Source organism: Oncorhynchus mykiss, unplaced genomic scaffold (genome assembly GCF_013265735.2).
Source record: "Oncorhynchus mykiss isolate Arlee unplaced genomic scaffold, USDA_OmykA_1.1 un_scaffold_228, whole genome shotgun sequence".
NCBI lineage: Eukaryota > Metazoa > Chordata > Actinopteri > Salmoniformes > Salmonidae > Oncorhynchus > Oncorhynchus mykiss.
The window spans coordinates 277,114-296,379 of record NW_023493696.1 but is presented as its reverse complement, the minus strand read 5'-3'; the positions used below and the strand labels follow the sequence as shown (position 1 = coordinate 296,379).

At 44.3% G+C, this 19,266-nt stretch overlaps 2 protein-coding genes across 2 annotated transcripts; both read left to right on the top strand.

Annotated features, from left to right (window-relative positions):
* The first annotated feature begins 155 nt into the window (after positions 1-155).
* LOC118948232 (atrophin-1-like) lies at positions 156-2,193 on the top strand. The gene is made up of 2 exons (XM_036973293.1): positions 156-170; positions 274-2,193. The coding sequence occupies exon 2, from the start codon at positions 1,052-1,054 to the stop codon at positions 2,024-2,026; it is 975 nt and encodes a 324-aa protein (XP_036829188.1). The 5' UTR covers positions 156-170; positions 274-1,051; the 3' UTR covers positions 2,027-2,193.
* Positions 2,194-11,155: 8,962 nt separating this feature from the next.
* On the top strand, positions 11,156-18,867 carry LOC110508022 (ewing's tumor-associated antigen 1). Its single transcript, XM_036973288.1, has 6 exons — positions 11,156-11,493; positions 12,796-12,927; positions 13,814-13,878; positions 14,259-14,368; positions 14,608-16,397; positions 16,568-18,867. The coding sequence occupies exons 1-6, from the start codon at positions 11,316-11,318 to the stop codon at positions 16,690-16,692; spliced, it is 2,400 nt and encodes a 799-aa protein (XP_036829183.1). The 5' UTR covers positions 11,156-11,315; the 3' UTR covers positions 16,693-18,867.
* Positions 18,868-19,266: the final 399 nt, after the last annotated feature.

Here is a 19,266-nt window from a genome sequence, read left to right as displayed (position 1 = left end):
CATATAGCTCTCCTCAGCCCCCTCTGACCTCTGACCTTAACAATACCACTCATTTAAAACAATACAGGCAAAACATAACTAAAATCTCACATCTCTCCAAGACAGAACCAAACATCAGTATGAATAATCCAAGTATCAATAATCCAGTGGTGTCTGTTATTCACACACAGGGAAGCAGTCAAGCCCAGAGAAGCAAACACACATCCGTCCTGCTCCAGTCTCCCTGCATCCAGCCCATATCCCCACAGCATCAAACGCACCACACTCACACAGGGAAGCAGTCAAACCCAGAGAAGCAAACACACATCCGTCCTGCTCCAGTCTCCCTGCATTCAGCCCATATCCCCACAGCATCAAACGCACCACACTCACACAGGGAAGCAGTCAAACCCAGAGAAGCAAACACACATCCGTCCTGCTCCAGTCTCCCTGCATCCAGCCCATATCCCCACAGCATCAAACGCACCACACTCACACAGGGAAGCAGTCAAACCCAGAGAAGCAAACACACATCCGTCCTGCTCCAGTCTCCCTGCATGCAGCCCATATCCCCACAGCATCAAACGCACCACACTCACACAGGGAAGCAGTCAAGCCCAGAGAAGCAAACACACATCCGTCCTGCTCCAGTCTCCCTGCATGCAGCCCATATCCCCACAGCATCAAACGCACCACACTCACACAGGGAAGCAGTCAAGCCCAGAGAAGCAAACACACATCCGTCCTGCTCCAGTCTCCCTGCATTCAGCCCATATCCCCACAGCATCAAACGCACCACACTCACACAGGGAAGCAGTCAAGCCCAGAGAAGCAAACACACATCCGTCCTGCTCCAGTCTCCCTGCATTCAGCCCATATCCCCACAGCATCAAACGCACCACACTCACACAGGGAAGCAGTCAAGCCCAGAGAAGCAAACACACATCCGTCCTGCTCCAGTCTCCCTGCATTCAGCCCATATCCCCACAGCATCAAACGCACCACACTCACACAGGGAAGCAGTCAAACCCAGAGAAGCAAACACACATCCGTCCTGCTCCAGTCTCCCTGCATGCAGCCCATATCCCCACAGCATCAAACGCACCACACTCACACAGGGAAGCAGTCAAACCCAGAGAAGCAAACACACATCCGTCCTGCTCCAGTCTCCCTGCATTCAGCCCATATCCCCACAGCATCAAACGCACCACACTCACACAGGGAAGCAGTCAAGCCCAGAGAAGCAAACACACATCCGTCCTGCTCCAGTCTCCCTGCATTCAGCCCATATCCCCACAGCATCAAACGCACCACACTCACACAGGGAAGCAGTCAAGCCCAGAGAAGCAAACACACATCCGTCCTGCTCCAGTCTCCCTGCATCCAGCCCATATCCCCACAGCATCAAACGCACCACACTCACACAGGGAAGCAGTCAAACCCAGAGAAGCAAACACACATCCGTCCTGCTCCAGTCTCCCTGCATCCAGCCCATATCCCCACAGCATCAAACGCACCACACTCACACAGGGAAGCAGTCAAGCCCAGAGAAGCAAACACACATCCGTCCTGCTCCAGTCTCCCTGCATCCAGCCCATATCCCCACAGCATCAAACGCACCACACTCACACAGGGAAGCAGTCAAACCCAGAGAAGCAAACACACATCCGTCCTGCTCCAGTCTCCCTGCATCCAGCCCATATCCCCACAGCATCAAACGCACCACACTCACACAGGGAAGCAGTCAAACCCAGAGAAGCAAACACACATCCGTCCTGCTCCAGTCTCCCTGCATTCAGCCCATATCCCCACAGCATCAAACGCACCACACTCACACAGGGAAGCAGTCAAACCCAGAGAAGCAAACACACATCCGTCCTGCTCCAGTCTCCCTGCATCCAGCCCATATCCCCACAGCATCAAACGCACCACACTCACACAGGTACACACACAAACCACATTTACACACACGCCACATTTACACACACGCACGAACGCACACACACACACACACACAGAGCAAGAGAGGTATACAGGCACCATCTAGTGCTTTGCTCAGGAAAATCCTCTGAGATAGAAATACAGAGAATCATGTATCAAACTACATTGTTTTATATATCTGTTACACTTTTACATATTTGTTAAACTTGTTTTATATATCAACTAAACTTGTTTTATATATCTGTTAAACTTGTTTAATATATCTGTTAAACTTGTCACGTTCTGACCATAGTTCTTGTGTGTTTTCCTTGTTTTAGTGTTGGTCAGGACGTGAGCTGGGTGGGCATTCTATGTTGTGTGTCTAGTTTGTCTGTTTCTGTGTTTGGGCCTGATATGGTTCTCAATCAGAGGCAGGTGTCAGTCATTGTCTCTGATTGGGAACCATATTTAGGTAGCCTGTTTTGTGTTCAGTTTTTGTGGGTGATTATTTCTGTGTCTGTGTTTGTTTCACCACACAGGACTGTTTTTGGTTTTCCACATTTATTGTTTTGTATATCTGTAGTGTTTTCTCGGTATTCGTCTTTATTAAAGATGTTTAACCCTAACCACGCTGCGTTTTGGTCCGCCTCTCCTTCCCAGGAAGAAAGTCGTTACAAAACTTGTTTATATATCAATTAAACTTGTTTTATTTATCAATTAACTTGTTGTATATATCTATTAAACTTGTTTATATATATATTAAACTAGTTTTATCTATTTAACTTGTTTTGTATATCTATTAAACTTGATATATATATATATATATATATATATATGTGAGTTAATGTTGTACTGTATATATATATATCAGTTAATCTTGTACTGTAAATCCATTAAACTTGTTTTTTATATGAATTTTATCACTGTGCTTTAACATGCATTCACCAGAGAAACATGTTCTGTTGGAATTAACACAACTTGAAATGATGTGTGTGAAATGTCTGGAACATTTCTCATTCCTCAGTAAGACTTCATAAGTAATACAAATTACCACCAGCAAAACTAAATTATACATCAGACAGTTTTATATCTAAATATAATGTGTAAATTAAATTAAATGAAATTAAGTAAAAAACGTCAATAATAATACACTATCATGATTCAGTTTATCTCTACATATAAAGAGAAACTACAAGTATTCCCAGACATCTTCTCAAGGTTGTATAATTCAATAGACTACAAAATGAGCACAACAAATGGCCACATTTTGACCCAGACATGTGTTATTACTGGTGTGAAACAGTGTTGAAGTATATCCACAAGCTTTTACTGAGTCCCAAATGGCACCCTACTCCATGTATAGTGCACTACTTTTGACCAGAGCCCTATGCCAAAAGTAGTGCACATACATAGGGAATGGGCCCTGGGTCAATAGCACTGCGCTACATTGGGATGCATCCTTTGTCTCTGAACCTGTTGCAGCCAGACAGTAATTCTATCTTAGGCTCACCTACGATAACAGAGATAAATGCCCTACAACCTCCTGCGACAACATTTCAAACATTTGCCTTCCATTGTGTTTCAAACTACGATTGAGCTGAAATATGTTCCACATGACCACGGCAGCAGGGAATATGTTTTGGGGTGAGGGTGTTATCCACGGGGGCGGGAAAGGGGGCACTTTTTATCCCCTCTTTGCTGACAAGTATTTTTCTTTGCTTCGTACAGGAGTAATAAAGGCCTGGGCACTCATTTGGCGGGGTATTAATCATGTTTTATTGTGATTTATCAGGGGTTGATACAGCAGCCACAGCACTACTACTGTGCGCTGCTACTATATGAACGTGACCAACCTATAATGTCATCAGTAATAGTGAGTGGTGGATGAAGGCTTGGTGGACACTTTATGAACACTGCCTAGTGTGTGTGTGTGTGTGTGTGTGTGTGTGTGTGTGTGTGTGTGTGTGTGTGTGTGTGTGTGTGTGTGTGTGTGTGTGTGTGTGTGTGTGTGTGTGTGTGTGTGTGTGTGTGTGTGTGTGTGTGTGTGTGTGTGTGTGTCTCACTAAATGAGGGCAGCATAAAATATTTCAAAGCTCATTGGGATTAACCAAATGTTCAACTATATCTGACCCTAACACAACTATATCTGACCCTAACCCAACTATATCTGACCCTAACCCAACTATATCTGACCCTAACCCAACTATATCTGACCCTAACCCAACTATATCTGACCCTACCTTTAAATATATAACCCTAAACCAACTACATCAAACACTAACCCAACTATATCTGACCCTAACCCAATTACATCTGACCCTACCTTTAAATATATAACCCTAAACCAACTACATCAAACACTAACCCAACTATATCTGACCCTAACCCAACTATATCTGACCCTAACCCAACTATATCTGACCCTAACCTAACTATATCTGACCCTAACCCAACTATATCTGACCCTAACCCAACTATATCTGACCCTAACACAATTACATCTGACCCTAACCCAACTATATCTGACCCTAACCCAACTATATCTGACCCTAACCCAACTATATCTGACCCTAACCCAACTATATCTGACCCTAACCTAACTATATCTGACCCTAACCCAACTATATCTGACCCTAACCCAACTATATCTGACCCTAACCCAACTATATCTGACCCTAACCCAACTATATCTGACCCCAACCCAACTACATCTGACCCTAACCCAACTATATCTGACCCCAGCCCAACTACATCTGACCCTAACCCAACTATATCTGACCCCAACCCAACTATATCTGACCCCAACCCAACTATATCTGACCCTAACCCAACTATATCTGACCCTAACCCAACTATATCTGACCCTAACCCAACTATATCTGACCCTAACCCAACTATATCTGACCCTAACCCAACTATATCTGACCCTAACCCAACTATATCTGACCCTAACCCAACTATATCTGACCCTAACCGCAACCGGAAGGTTGCGAGTTCAAACCCCCGAGCTGACAAGGTACAAATCTGTCGTTCTGCCCCTGAACAGGCAGTTCACTGTTCCCAGGCCGTCATTGAAAATAAGAATTTGTTCTTAACTGACTTGCCTGGTTAAATAAAGATAAAAAAAATACAAAAAAAATCTGACCCTAACCATAACCCAACAACATCTAACCCTAACCCAACTATATCTGACCCTAACCCAACCATATCTGACCCTAGACCTAAGCCAACTATACCTGACTCTAACCCAACTATATCTGACCCTAACCCAAATATTTCTGACCCGAACAAAACTACATCTGACCCTAACCCAACTATGTCTGACCCTAACACAACTATATCTGATGCTAACCCCAACTCAAATATATCTGACCTGAACCCAACTCTATCTGACCCTTACCCAACTATATCTGACCCTGACCCTAACTATATATAACCCTAAACCAACTATATCGAACCCCAACCCTAACCCAACTCTATCTGACCCTAGACCTGACCTAAATATATCTGACACTAACCCAACGATATCTGACCCCAACCCAATGATATCTGACCCTAAACCTAACCCAACTATATCTGACCCTAACCCTAACCCAACTATATCTGACCCAAACCCTAACCCAACTATATCTAACCCCAACCCAATTATATCTGACCCTAACCCAACCATATCTGACCCTAAACCTAACCCAACTATATCTGACCCTAACCCTAACCCAACTATATCTGACCCAAACCCTAACCCAACTATATCTAACCCCAACCCAAATATATCTGACCCTGACTCTAACTATATATGACCCTAAACCAACTATATCGAACCCTAACCCTAACCCAACTCTATCTGACACTAACTTTAACAATATATAACCCTAAACCAACTATATCGAACCCCAACTATATCTGACCCTAACCCAATTATATCTGGTCCTAACCCAACTATATCTGACCCTAAACCTAACCCAACTAAATCTGACCCTAACCCAACTCTATCTGACCCTAACCCAACTATATCTGACTAAACCAATTATTTTGTACCTTTATTTAACCAGGCAAGTCAGTTAAGAACAAATTCTTATTTTCAATGACGGTGGGCAGAACGACAGTACCTTGTCAGCTCGGGGATTTGAACATGAAACCTTTCGCTTACTAGTCCAATGCTCTAACCACTAGGCTACCCTGCCGCCCCAACATAACCCAACTATATCGACCCCAACCCTAACCCAACTATATCTGACCCCAAATCTAACCCAACTATAACCCAACTATATCTGCTGAACACACAGGTTAGGCTACTATACTGAATGATCTAATGCAGTATATATCAACCTTAGATCTGTCTTGATAATAAAACTGGAAAGAAAATACCCCTCGAAAAAATTGATTTTAGGTTAATTTAGGTCAAGTTTTGACTAATATAATATTTATCCATATAGATTTTTCCTATCAGCTTTTACATACACTCCAGACTTATCTAACCTGGATCTAGAAGAATACTTTACTATCCAGAGATGGAGAATGGTCTTCATCTCTACCAACCCCTCTGATACACCACACACACACACACACACACCACACACACACACGCACGCACGCACGCACACACACACACACACACACACACACACATACACAATCGGTCTAAAGAGAGTGTGACCTTAACAGTCAGTGTTGGACCCCACCAGGAAAGGGTCATGTCTCCACATCAGTGTGATGAGGGAAGTGACACATTACCACCATGTTTGCATAGAGATTCAGAGCAAACAGCCCTGGGCCCGTATCCACAAAGCCTCTCAGAGTAGGAGAGCTGATCTAGGATCAGTATCGCCTTTTAGATCCTAATGATTAAGGAGTTTTGTGGATATGGGCCCAGGGCTTCAAGTGTATCGGAGGGGTTGGGTACAGATGAGTGGAGAATCACTTCCCAAAGCTGATGACATGCGGGACAGTCAGCTTAAGTGCCAAAAAAGTAAATGAGGCATTTGGTTGAGTTATCACTTTAAAGAGCCAGGTAGTGTAAAGTTTCACTCTATGGCTGATTGCATATGACACAGTCTTGTTCTGTTGTTGGATATTTTATGTATCTTCCTGAACTTTCCATCTGTTTTAAAATGCTGTTATTATTTTGAGAGCTCTGGTGAGATGGTGAACAGGCAAAGCGTCAATACAGGGCTAAGATTGAATCCTACTACACCGGCTCCGACGCTCGTCTTATGTGGCAGGGCTTGCAAACTATTACAGATTATAAAGGGAAGCACAGCCGCGAGCTGCCCAGTGACACGAGCCTAACAAACGAGCTAAATCACTTCTATGATCGCTTCGAGGTAAGCAACACTGAGGCATGCATGAGAGCATCAACTGTTCCGGACGACTGTGTGATCACGCTCTCCGTAGCCGAAGTGAGTAAGACCTTTAAACAGGTCAACATACACAAGGCTGCGGGGCCAGACGGATTACCAGGACGTGTGCTCCGGGCATGTGTTGACCAACTGGCAGGTGTCTTCACTGACCTTTTCAACATGTCCCTGATTGAGTCTGTAATACCAATATGTTTCAAGCAGACCACCGTAGTACCTGTGCCCAAGAACACAAAGGCAACCTGCCTAAATGACTACAGACCCGTAGCACTCACGTCCGTAGCCATGAAGTGCTTTGAAAGGCTGGTAATGGCTCACATCAACACCACCAGAAACCCTAGAACCACTCCAATTTGCATACCGCCCTAACAGATCCACAGATGATGCAATCCCTACTGCACTCCACACTGCCCTTTTCCACCTGGACAAAAGGAACACCTATGTGAGAATGCTATTCATTGAGTACAGCTCAGCGTTCAACACCATAGTGCCCTCAAAGCTCATCACTAAGCTAAGGATCCTGGGACTAAACACCTCCCTCTGCAACAGGATCCTGGACTTCCTGACAGGCCGCCCCCAGGTGGTGAGGGTAGGTAGCAACACATCTGCCACGCTGATCCTCAACACTGGATCCCCCCAGGGGTGCGTGCTCAGCCCCCTCCTGTACTCCCTGTTCACCCACGACTGCATGGCCCGGTACGACTCCAACATCATCATTAAGTTTGCAGATGACACAACAACGACGAGACAGCCTATAGGGAGGAGGTCAGAGACCTGACAGGGTGGTGCTAGAATAACAACCTATCCCTCAACGTAACCGACACTACGGAGATGATTGTGGACTACAGGAAAAGTAGGACCGAGTACGCCCCCATTCTCATCGACGGGGCTGTAGTGGAGCAGGTTGAGAGCTTCAAGTTCCTTGGTGTCCACATCACCAACAAACTAGAACGGTCCAAACACACCAAGACAGTCGTGAAGAGGGCACGACAAAACCTATTCCCCCTCAGGAAACTAAAAAGATTTGGCATGAGTCCTGAGATCCTCAAAAGCTTCTACAGCTGCAACATCGAGAGCAGGTTGCATCACTGCCTGGTACGGCAATTGCTTGGCCTCCGACCGCAAGTCACTACAGAGGGTAGTGCGTGCGGCCCAGTACATCACTGGGGCTAAGCTGCCTGCCATCCAGGACTTATACACCAGGCGATATCAGAGGAATGCCATAGACTGTTCTCTCTACAACCGCATGGCAAGCGGTACCGGAGCGCCAAGTCTAGGACAAGAAGGCTTCTCAACAGTTTTACCCCCCAAGCCATAAGACTCCTGAACAGGTAATCAAATGGCTACACAGACTATTTGCATTGTGTTCCTCCCCCCCAACCCCTCTTTTTACACTGCTGCTACTCTCTGTTTATCATATATGCACAGTCACTTTAACTATATATTCATGTACATATGTACATACTACCTCAATTGGCCCGACCAACCAGTGCTCCCGCACATTGGCTAACCGGGCTATCTGCATTGTGTCCTGCCACCCGCCAACCCCTCTTTTACGCTGCTGCTACTCTCTGTTCATCATATATGCACAGTTACTTTAACCATATCTACATGTACATACTACCTCAATCAGCCTGACTAACTGGTGTCTGTATGTAGCCTCGCTATTGTTTTTACTGTTGTTTTTATTTCTTTAATAACCTATTCTTCAGCTAATAAATTTTTTTGCACCATTGGTTAGAGCCTGTAAGTAAGCATTTCACTGTAAGGTTTGTTGTATTCAGCATTTCACTGTAACAACCAATTATATACAAATATAAAGAAAGAAAAATCATTTTTTGATAGGATGTCCTCTGTGATTCTGAATGTAAACATTTAGGGCAGTAGTGTGTACTACTGTGTATAGCCTCTCTACTGTATGTATGTAGCCTCTCTACTGTATATAGCCTCACTGCTGTTATCTTTCACTGTCTTTTTACTGTTGTTTTATTTCTTTACTTACCTATTGTTCACCTAACACATTTTTTGCACTGTTGGTAAGAGCCTGTAAGTAAGCATTTCACTGTAAGGTCTACTACACCTGTTGTATTCAGCATTTCACTGTAAGGTCTACTACACCTGTTGTATTCAGCATTTCACTGTCAGGTCTACCACATCTGTTGTATTCAGCATTTCACTGTAAGGTCTACTACACCTGTTGTATTCAGCATTTCACTGTAAGGTCTACTACACCTGTTGTATTCAGCATTTCACTGTCAGGTCTACCACACCTGTTGTATTCAGCATTTCACTGTAAGGTCTACTACACCTGTTGTATTCAGCATTTCACTGTAAGGTCTACTACACCTCTTGTATTCAGCATTTCACTGTAAGGTCTACTACACCTGTTGTATTCAGCATTTCACTGTAAGGTCTACTACACCTCTTGTATTCAGCATTTCACTGTAAGGTCTACTACACCTGTTGTATTCAGCATTTCACTGTAAGGTCTACTACACCTGTTGTATTCAGCATTTCACTGTAAGGTCTACTACACCTGTTGTATTCAGCATTTCACTGTAAGGTCTACCTACACCTGTTGTATTCAGCATTTCACTGTAAGGTCTACCTACACCTGTTGTATTCAGCATTTCACTGTAAGGTCTACTACACCTGTTGTATTCAGCATTTCACTGTAAGGTCAACCTACACCTGTTGTATTCAGCATTTCACTGTAAGGTCTACTACACCTGTTGTATTCAGCATTTCACTGTAAGGTCTACTACACCTGTTGTATTCAGCATTTCACTGTAAGGTCTACCTACACCTGTTGTATTCAGCATTTCACTGTAAGGTCTACCTACACCTGTTGTATTCAGCATTTCACTGTAAGGTCTACCTACACCTGTTGTATTCAGCATTTCACGGTAAGGTCAACCTACACCTGTTGTATTCAGCATTTCACTGTAAGGTCTACTACACCTGTTGTATTCAGCATTTCACTGTAAGGTCTACCTACACCTGTTGTATTCAGCGTTTCACTGTAAGGTCTACCTACACCTGTTGTATTCAGCATTTCACTGTAAGGTCTACCTACACCTGTTGTATTCAGCGTTTCACTGTAAGGTCTACCTACACCTGTTGTATTCAGCATTTCACTGTAAGGTCTACCTACACCTGTTGTATTCAGCATTTCACTGTAAGGTCTACTACACCTGTTGTATTCAGCATTTCACTGTAAGGTCTACCTACACCTGTTGTATTCAGCATTTCACGGTAAGGTCTACTACACCTGTTGTATTCAGCATTTCACTGTGAGGTCTACTACACCTGTTGTATTCAGCATTTCACTGTCAGGTCTACTACACCTGTTGTATTCAGCATTTCACTGTAAGGTCTACTACACCTGTTGTATTCAGCATTTCACTGTAAGGTCTACTACACCTGTTGTATTCAGCATTTCACTGTGAGGTCTACTACACCTGTTGTATTCAGCATTTCACTGTCAGGTCTACTACACCTGTTGTATTCAGCATTTCACTGTGAGGTCTACTACACCTGTTGTATTCAGCATTTCACTGTAAGGTCTACTACACCTGTTGTATTCAGCATTTCACTGTAAGGTCTACTACACCTGTTGTATTCAGCGCACGTGACAAATAAACTTTGATTTACTGTATTTAATACATATGGACTATTACAAATAAACTTCCAAAACGTCCTGATAAACAAAGCAGGTCCGTGTTCTAACATATTTCAGCATCACTTGTAAATACAACTAGTAAACATCCTAGTTGCCATGACTCTTAGGTTACAAAAAGTGAGTGAAATCGAAAAACTGATCTCAGTTCAGTGTCTGGGGGCAACTTCACTTTTGCAGAGGGAGCGGGTAAGGCGCTATTAACCAATCAGGTTTATGCGTTTTGGCGTGACGTCACACAACATCATGGCGGCGTACGTGCTGAACACAAACACCGCACACTTTTACCCACGAAGATAAGCAATCGGATAATGACAAACGATTCGATTTGCGTTTAAATGGTCAAGTCAAATGATGAACAAGAAAACTGACGGCGAAATATGCCAAATCCAAGAAAGCACGATCATAACACTGGCTCAAATGACTTAAGTGAAATCTGGAGTCATGGTTCCACATTTTCACAAAAAAGGCTGAGAACAAACAAATCGGGTAAAAGTCAGAAACTGACACCCCAATCTTCACCTTCTGTCAGGAAGTCACCACATACTCGTTCTAAAGGTAAGATGGTTGCTAAAAGTGCACGGGAATGGTATTGCTAACCAGCTAGTTGGGTAGCTAACAACATCTAGACTCAATAGCTAACTGGCAAACGTCCGTGTAGGTTGCAGGATAAACAGCTCTAACGTTAATTAGCTGGGCATAGACGTAGCTAGCCAGGGCCACGTTCAGTTGCCAAACGTTCTTCAACGTTGCAGATAGAAATGCAATGTATAGATCTGATGTGATTCCTCGTTGGTTTTGTTTATTAGGATCCCCATTAGCTTTTTCATTTGAACCTTTAATTAACTACAGTAAATGCCGCAGCTACTCTTCCTGAGTACCTTACAAATAAATTACAAAGTACAAAACAGTTATAGCCAAAGGCATTATATACAAATATAAAACATAATAAGAGTTATATATTAGAAAGACACATAGAGACAACAAAAATACTATTTACACACTATTAATATTTACTATTTACACACTATTAATGTATACATATTCATATTCTTATATACAGTTAGATGAGATTTTGGGCCTCCCGAGTGGTGCAGCAGTCTGAGGCACTGCATCTTCAGTGGTAGAGGTGTCACTACAGACCCTTGTTCCAATCCAGGCTGTATCACAGCAGTCTGAGGCACTGCATCTTCAGTGGTAGAGGCGTCACTACAGATTAGATTCCAGGCTGTATCACAGCGGTCTAAGGCACTGCATCTTCAGTGCTAGAGGCGTCACTACAGATTAGATTCCAGACTGTATCACAGCGGTCTAAGGAACTGTATCTTCAGTGCTAGAGGCGTCACTACAGACCCTGGTTCCATTCCAGGCTGTATCACAGCGTTCTGAGGCACTGCATCTTCAGTGCTAGAGGCGTCACTACAGATTAGATTCCAGGCTGTATCACAACCAGCCGTGATTGGGAGTTCCATAAGGCGGCGCACAATTGGCCCAGCGTCATTAGGGTTTGGCCGGGGTCGGCCGTCATTGTAAATAATAATTTGTTCTTAAACTGACTTGCCTTGTTAAATAAAAAAAGTATATATATATATAATCTTCAGAAAGAGGAGAGGTGCTGTGATATATATATATAAATATATTTTTTAAAGCTAAACAGACTTTTTCCCTGAGTAACCTCTGGTGGCAGAGCATTCCACGATGACATGGCTCCATGCATAACTGAACAATGCACTAGCCCCTAGTCAAACACACGCGCTGATGCTCTCCCTATTGTACTCATGCGTGACCAGGTAGACCCCATTTTGTTGTTCACCTATTTAGTATGTCTAGTGACCTTACAGTTTGTCTCGTTCCCACCAGATCTGGAGACCCCCAAACGACGAGCGAGGGGCAGATACACGGGTTTAAACAACACTGCTGATTCCCCCGGGGATGGAGATATTTTACAAGACATCATATGGGACCCGGCATCACCGACTCCTGCTAGAAGTGGTATGTTGTTAAGTCACTTGATGAAAAGGCTGATTTAGCTTTAAATCAAATCAAATTTTATTTGTCACATACACATGGTTAGCAGATGTTAATGCGAGTGTAGCGAAATGCTTGTGCTTCTAGTTCCGACAATGCAGTAATAACCAACAAGTAATCTAACTAACAATTCCAAAACTACTGTCTTATACACACAAGTGTAAGGGGATAAAGAATATGTACATAAAGATATATGAATGAGTGATGGTACAGAGCGGCATAGGCATACAGTAGATGGCATACAGTAGATGGTATCAAGTGCAGTATATACATATGAGATGAGTATGTAAACAAAGTGGCATAGTTAAAGTGGCTAGTGATACATGTATTACATAAAGATGCAGTAGATGATATAGAGTACAGTATATACGTATACATATGAGATGAATAATGTAGGGTATGTAAACATTATATTAGGTAGCATTGTTTAAAGTGGCTAGTGATATATTTTACATCATTTCCCATCAATTCCCATTATTAAAGTGGCTGGAGTTGAGTCAGTGTCAGTGTGTTGGCAGCAGCCACTCAATGTTAGTGGTGGCTGTTTAACAGTCTGATGGCCTTGAGATAGAAGCTATTTTTTTAACATTAGCATAACGTTGTCCTTCATTCCTCCTCTTCCTCATTCTCCTCACACCTATCAGACCATCATGAGTCATCCTCAATCCACCCATCTTTTTGTTCTTCTTCTCAAAGCCAGTTGATAGGAGGTCATGTGTTTCAATCCTCCACAAAGCCTACACACAGGCTACTCACAGTTTCCGCTAGTGGCCTTTGTGCCCAAAGTGTTTGTGGTTACTATGTATATGTGCCATCAGAAGGCTTAACTGTTGCTGTCCTTATTCTCCAGGCGAAGGGCCCGGCAACACCAGAGTTGTTGAGATATCAGACATTGTCAATCGGATCGCCCCTAAGGTCAGTATATAAAACATGTTCACCGTGTCACTGAGGTCCATTGATAGATGGGCGTATAGGGCCGTCATTGTAAACAGGAATTTGTTCTTAACTAACTGGCCTAGTGACATAAGATAAATGAATAGATGCACCCTGCGGCACCAACGTGCTTTTGAATCATGTGTTACTGTGGATATAAAGGCCTCGTTATATTAAAATGTAAAAGACCGCATTCTACTGTGTTGGTTTGTTTCAGTGGATGCAAAGAGACATTCTAAATCTGGTTCTTCTTGAAGCACTGGAGGTGAAAGCCTGGGCCCTGGCTAGAATGTACCCCCCCAGAGCTTCAGGTCGGTCACAGCACACAAACCAGCTGTTGTAATCCATGTCTTCTGCTCCAGGATGCCCAGCATGTCTCTGTGGATAGTCCTCTGCTCCAGTGGATTGGGGACAGTGCTGTCCCATGTACCCCAGAGGTACGCCCGCCCAAAGCAAGGAAGAGATCCACTCGGTGAGTGAACTTGTACAAATCACTTGTGTAATCAGGTTGAAAACCTTTTATTTTAAACGTGTAAGGTTTATTTCTCGTCCAATAGTTTTGTCTTTTCCAGTAGTTCTCTTAATCAGATCATTCTTGTGTTCAGATATTTTGATAGTGCTTATACTAGCTTCTTCAAAGGTTCCTCAATATATTCATTATGCCTTCCTTTTGTTCATTCATCCAGTCACTTCATCCTCTCCTCTCTACAGGAAAAGCTCAGTGGAGGACTTGATGCAGCTGGCCAGGCAGTTTGACATCAACATGCACCAGCAGGACCGAGAGAAGAGGAGCGCTGAACACACAAACAATACCATAAACAACAACCGCTACGGGGAGGAACCCAAGGGCCCGACGACAATGTCGTCATCAGCCCAGCAGGTAGAGGCGGAGCTTAACGCTCTGTTCGACGGGCCGACGCAGCGAGTCACCGGACGGCTCAGCCAAGGGTCGACCGCCTCCACCTGTCCTCAGGAGGTCAAGGTTCAAGTTGAGGTCAGCCGTCTCACTGCCGATGACCTCGTCAAAGAGTCGGAGTTCAAGCCTGGCGGGGGAAGCACGTCTGGTTCATCGGCTCGTACTGGTAAAGAGGAAGTGGGACAGTGGAACGCCATGACGACTGTGGCGAAAGACGAGGACTTTGACTGGGAGGATGATGACCTTCTCAGTGACCCTATCGTGTTGGAGATGACCCAGAATCCCGAGGGGCTGAAAACGCTGTCCCCCAAACCCAGCAGCTCACTGACTCTGAGCACTGACAGAGACCACACACAGCTGCTGACAGATACAGAGAAGACCCTACCACCCTCCTCTACTACCTCTAATCCTATCAGCCTGCCCTCTCACTCTGTCTGGAAGGGGACAAGCACACACCTTCAACCCTCAAACAGAGGTGGCCTCACTGGGCCATGTCCTAAACCCAAGCCCACCAGCAGAAGCACTTTCCTGCTGGAGCCCAACCTTTGTTTCCAGGTGAATATGGCTCCGACAACCAAAGAAGCACTCAGACCGTTCCTCACTGTTGGAGAGGCCCAGCCTGAGAGACCCAGGCCCGGCGTGTCTGCGGCTGTGGGGAGTAGGGGCCCCAGTAGAGACTCTGCAGAAGGGAAGGCTGATGGGGTGAGCACAGCCACAACTCCAACCTCACGTGGAACCACAGCCCCAGACTCCGCTTTCAAAGACCTCTCAGAGGAGGACCTCCAGTCCCTGTTTGACTCTGAGTTGCTTTGGAACGACGACGAAGGTGACGATGACGAACTGCTGTATCAGGTGTGTGACGACATGGAGAGGATCTCCAACAGTCAGCACCTGTCCAAGGAGGCCTCCGTAACCACGGATACCACTGAGGTCCGCTTCCAAGAGAGCAAACCGAAAGCTCCTCCATCCGCCCCTCTGGCTGCAACGAGAGAGGGGACTGTGACTATGGATACGGCTGTAGGTGGTCCTAGCAGTAAACAGTCAACCACCTGCACGTCTGGCCGCTCCAACTCAGTGAGAGAGGGGACTGTGACTATGGATACGGCTGTAGGTGGTCCTAGCAGTAAACAGTCAACCACCTGCACATCTGGCCGCTCCAACTCAGTGAGAGAGGGGTCTATGACTATGGATAGGGCTGTAGGTGGTCCTAGCAGTAAACAGTCAACCACCTGCACCTCTGGCCGCTCCAACTCAGCACCAGGAGATGGGAGCAGCACCCCTGTGCACTTTCAGAGATGGAACATTCCAGCGAAAGCAGGAAATGTTTGGGTCGGACATCATACAGTCACGTCCCAGAACCATCTAGGCAGCGGGGAGGGTCTGGGCAAGTTTACCCAGCTGAAGGGTGCTCCAGGCTGTGGAACATTTGGCCTAGGATCCCTTGGAGTTAGAACCTTCCAAGCGGAGAACTCAAAGTCAGTCATGCCACGGACAGTGTCGGCGAGAACCCTCCCAAACTCAAATTCCCATCATGCGTCATCGTTCAAGAGACATCTGTCGGACTCGGCCGCCATCGGCAACAAAGGTGAGCTTTTTACCCCATAAAAAGGCAAAACAATAATCCACCACTTGTCAGCTTAGCTCTAATATTATGCTAACTCTTAGAGCCCTGACCTCCTAAGAGGTAAATAGATGGCTGTTGGGTCAATTGCATTCAGAGTCCTAATTTCCATGTCATCTGATTTTGTTTCTCAGTGTTTGTCAACAGTCAGATGACGGGGAGATGCACGGAGGAGGAGATTGAGAGGAAGAAGCAGGAGGCCATAGCCAGAAGAAGGACCAGAGAAACTTCCCTAAAAGCAGGGGGACTTCCTCTGTGACTCAACACTGGGACACTAGATTAATACACAGTAAACCACAATACCTGTAGAATAGCTATCCTATGCTAGGTAGGTAGCATAAACATGTATCACGGTGTCTTCACAGAACACTGTCGGCGCTACTAGAACGGTTTAGCGTTACGGAGCTATACTGCTTGAGACACACTCACTCACTCACTCACTCACTCACTCACTCACTCACTTGAGAGCTGCTACACTTTTTTTAGTTGCTAATATTCTCACTGTTGTTCTTTCTGGAGGTCACTGAGAAGTTGAGTAGAATATACAACAGCAACACTGTATCAGGAGTCACAGCAACCGGTTGGCTTGTCAATGCCTTTACAGCACCTCAAAGGGAGATTTGTGTCACTTTTGTTGTTGTTGTTGTTGTTGTTTACACGTCTGTTGACATTCCAAGTAGATAATGAGTCGTCTTGATGAGCAATGTGGAGATCTTGTTCTACTGTCTTCCGATAGTATCTCTCAGATAAACTATAGGTCCACAACTCACCTTGTTGCTGCAACATTATAGTACATTATCGTTACACTGCATGTGGTATATTAGTGCCTTGTGTTCTGCACCTTTACCCAGAAATGAGAATAACTCCAACACTAAGCAGGTTTCCATCCAAACTCTTTATGTGAGTCGGGAAAGAAAATGTCACCACAGACCTGATGGAAACGGCAAATTTGTCAGTGAACTTGTCCAAATGTCGACAAAACAATATATGCTAGACAAGATGGGATATGAGATGGGTGGTAAAAGTCTAAAGTGATGATGCTCCTTACCATTCAATATCAAGGGCTTTATTCTGGTGACCTGATGATGCCCCTTACCATTCAATATCAAGGGCTTTATTCTGGTGACATGATGATCGATGCTTCCCTGCCGTTTGACAAATAAGAAAAAAAGATTTATATTTTGCCCGTAATAATCTCATCATGTAGGCTATAGGCCTACCCACATCTGTGAGCTGCGTGTCAAAACCAGAGTGGGGCACATTTGCTATACAACGCAATTTGTAGTGACAAAGTCATCAGTAGAGTTGAAAATGTTAACTAGGCAAGTTCCAGAACAAATTCTTATTTACAATGCCGGTCAAACCCAGATGACTCTGTGCCAATTGTGCTCCACCCTATGGGACTCCCAATCACGGCCGGATGTGATACAGCCCGGATTCGAACCAGGTGAACCAGTGACGCCTCTTGCACTGAGATGCAGTGTCTCAGACCGCTGCGCCACTCGGGAGCCCAAATGCAATGGAAGCCCATTTAACTTTATTTGTATTCTTTATTCAGCGCGTGTGAGAATTTAACGACAAAAGTTATTTTTTATGTGCGCTCTGCCATCACACACAGACTTTTATCCAGTGTGATGGAAACTCGTCTCTGGTGGGGAAATGTCCATGTTTCTTCTGATTGTTTTGAATAGTCCCATAAACACCTGTCGCCAATTGGAAGGAAACCTATCTAAAAAGCTTTCAATAAAGGTTGGAATCCTGGCATGTCACATGGTGATGTATAAGACTAGGAGGAAGTGGTTCTGTATCTACTTCTGTTATCTCAATGGGTCCATTGTATCAGTCAAGTCTCAGTGACTGTAGAGACAGGTTATGACCTGGAGAGAGGTGGAGCTGTGTATCTCCCATCAGATTAGTTTTTACTGTCTTTATGTACCAGAGATGACCAGTTATACCTAAAAAACGACTGTGTTGACCAAAACCACCTGGCATATACTGTTTCATCAAAATGTTCATTCAGATTCTGTAATCAAAGATGATCAAAAGCAGTGTGTTTAGAGAGAGACTGCAGCTCGGCTGTGAATCAAGACGGCGTGATGTTATGTTGAAGAACTTTTACGACTTTATTAAAACCCAATGTGTTAGAAAAGAAAGTTGATTTTTCCTTTCATTTTTACTTGAATATGTCACTACTGACTAGATTAGACTTTTTCACCATCTTGTTTTTTAATTTTTTAATTTATGCATTTTATTTTTCTTTGCGTTGTCATAGTTACCTTGTTTTTTTTATTTTTCTTACAGTGGTCCATATTTACACAGGTCACAGTGATATGAACAGAAAGACCACAGTATCATGCCACTTATACAATATTACTAGATGGTGTTATTCATTCTGAGTCAAAACCACCATTAAACTATCATCAAAACCATGCTACTTTTTTCCTCTCAGATTCATTCCAACTCACGTGTGGCTCTTCCCACCAGCCTCCACTGGTGTGGCTTATTTAAAGAATGATGACAGACATGGCAATGAGCACATTTTGTAAGTTTCTCATTCAACGACAAGTCAGACGTTGTGAACAGCTAATCTCTCTGGACGATATTAGAAAGTTGAGGGATTATATTCATATTGAATCTAATTTGTCTTCCACACCTGCCGTATTGTGTGTGTGGTACAGTGTGTGTCTTTGTACTCCCTTGAGAATTCACCAGTGTACTTCTGATGGGAGCCTCCCCTCAGTCATTTCTGATGAGAGCCCCCCCCATCAGCCATTTCTGATGAGAGCCCCCCCAGCCATTTCTGATGAGAGCCCCCCCAGCCATTTCTGTTGGG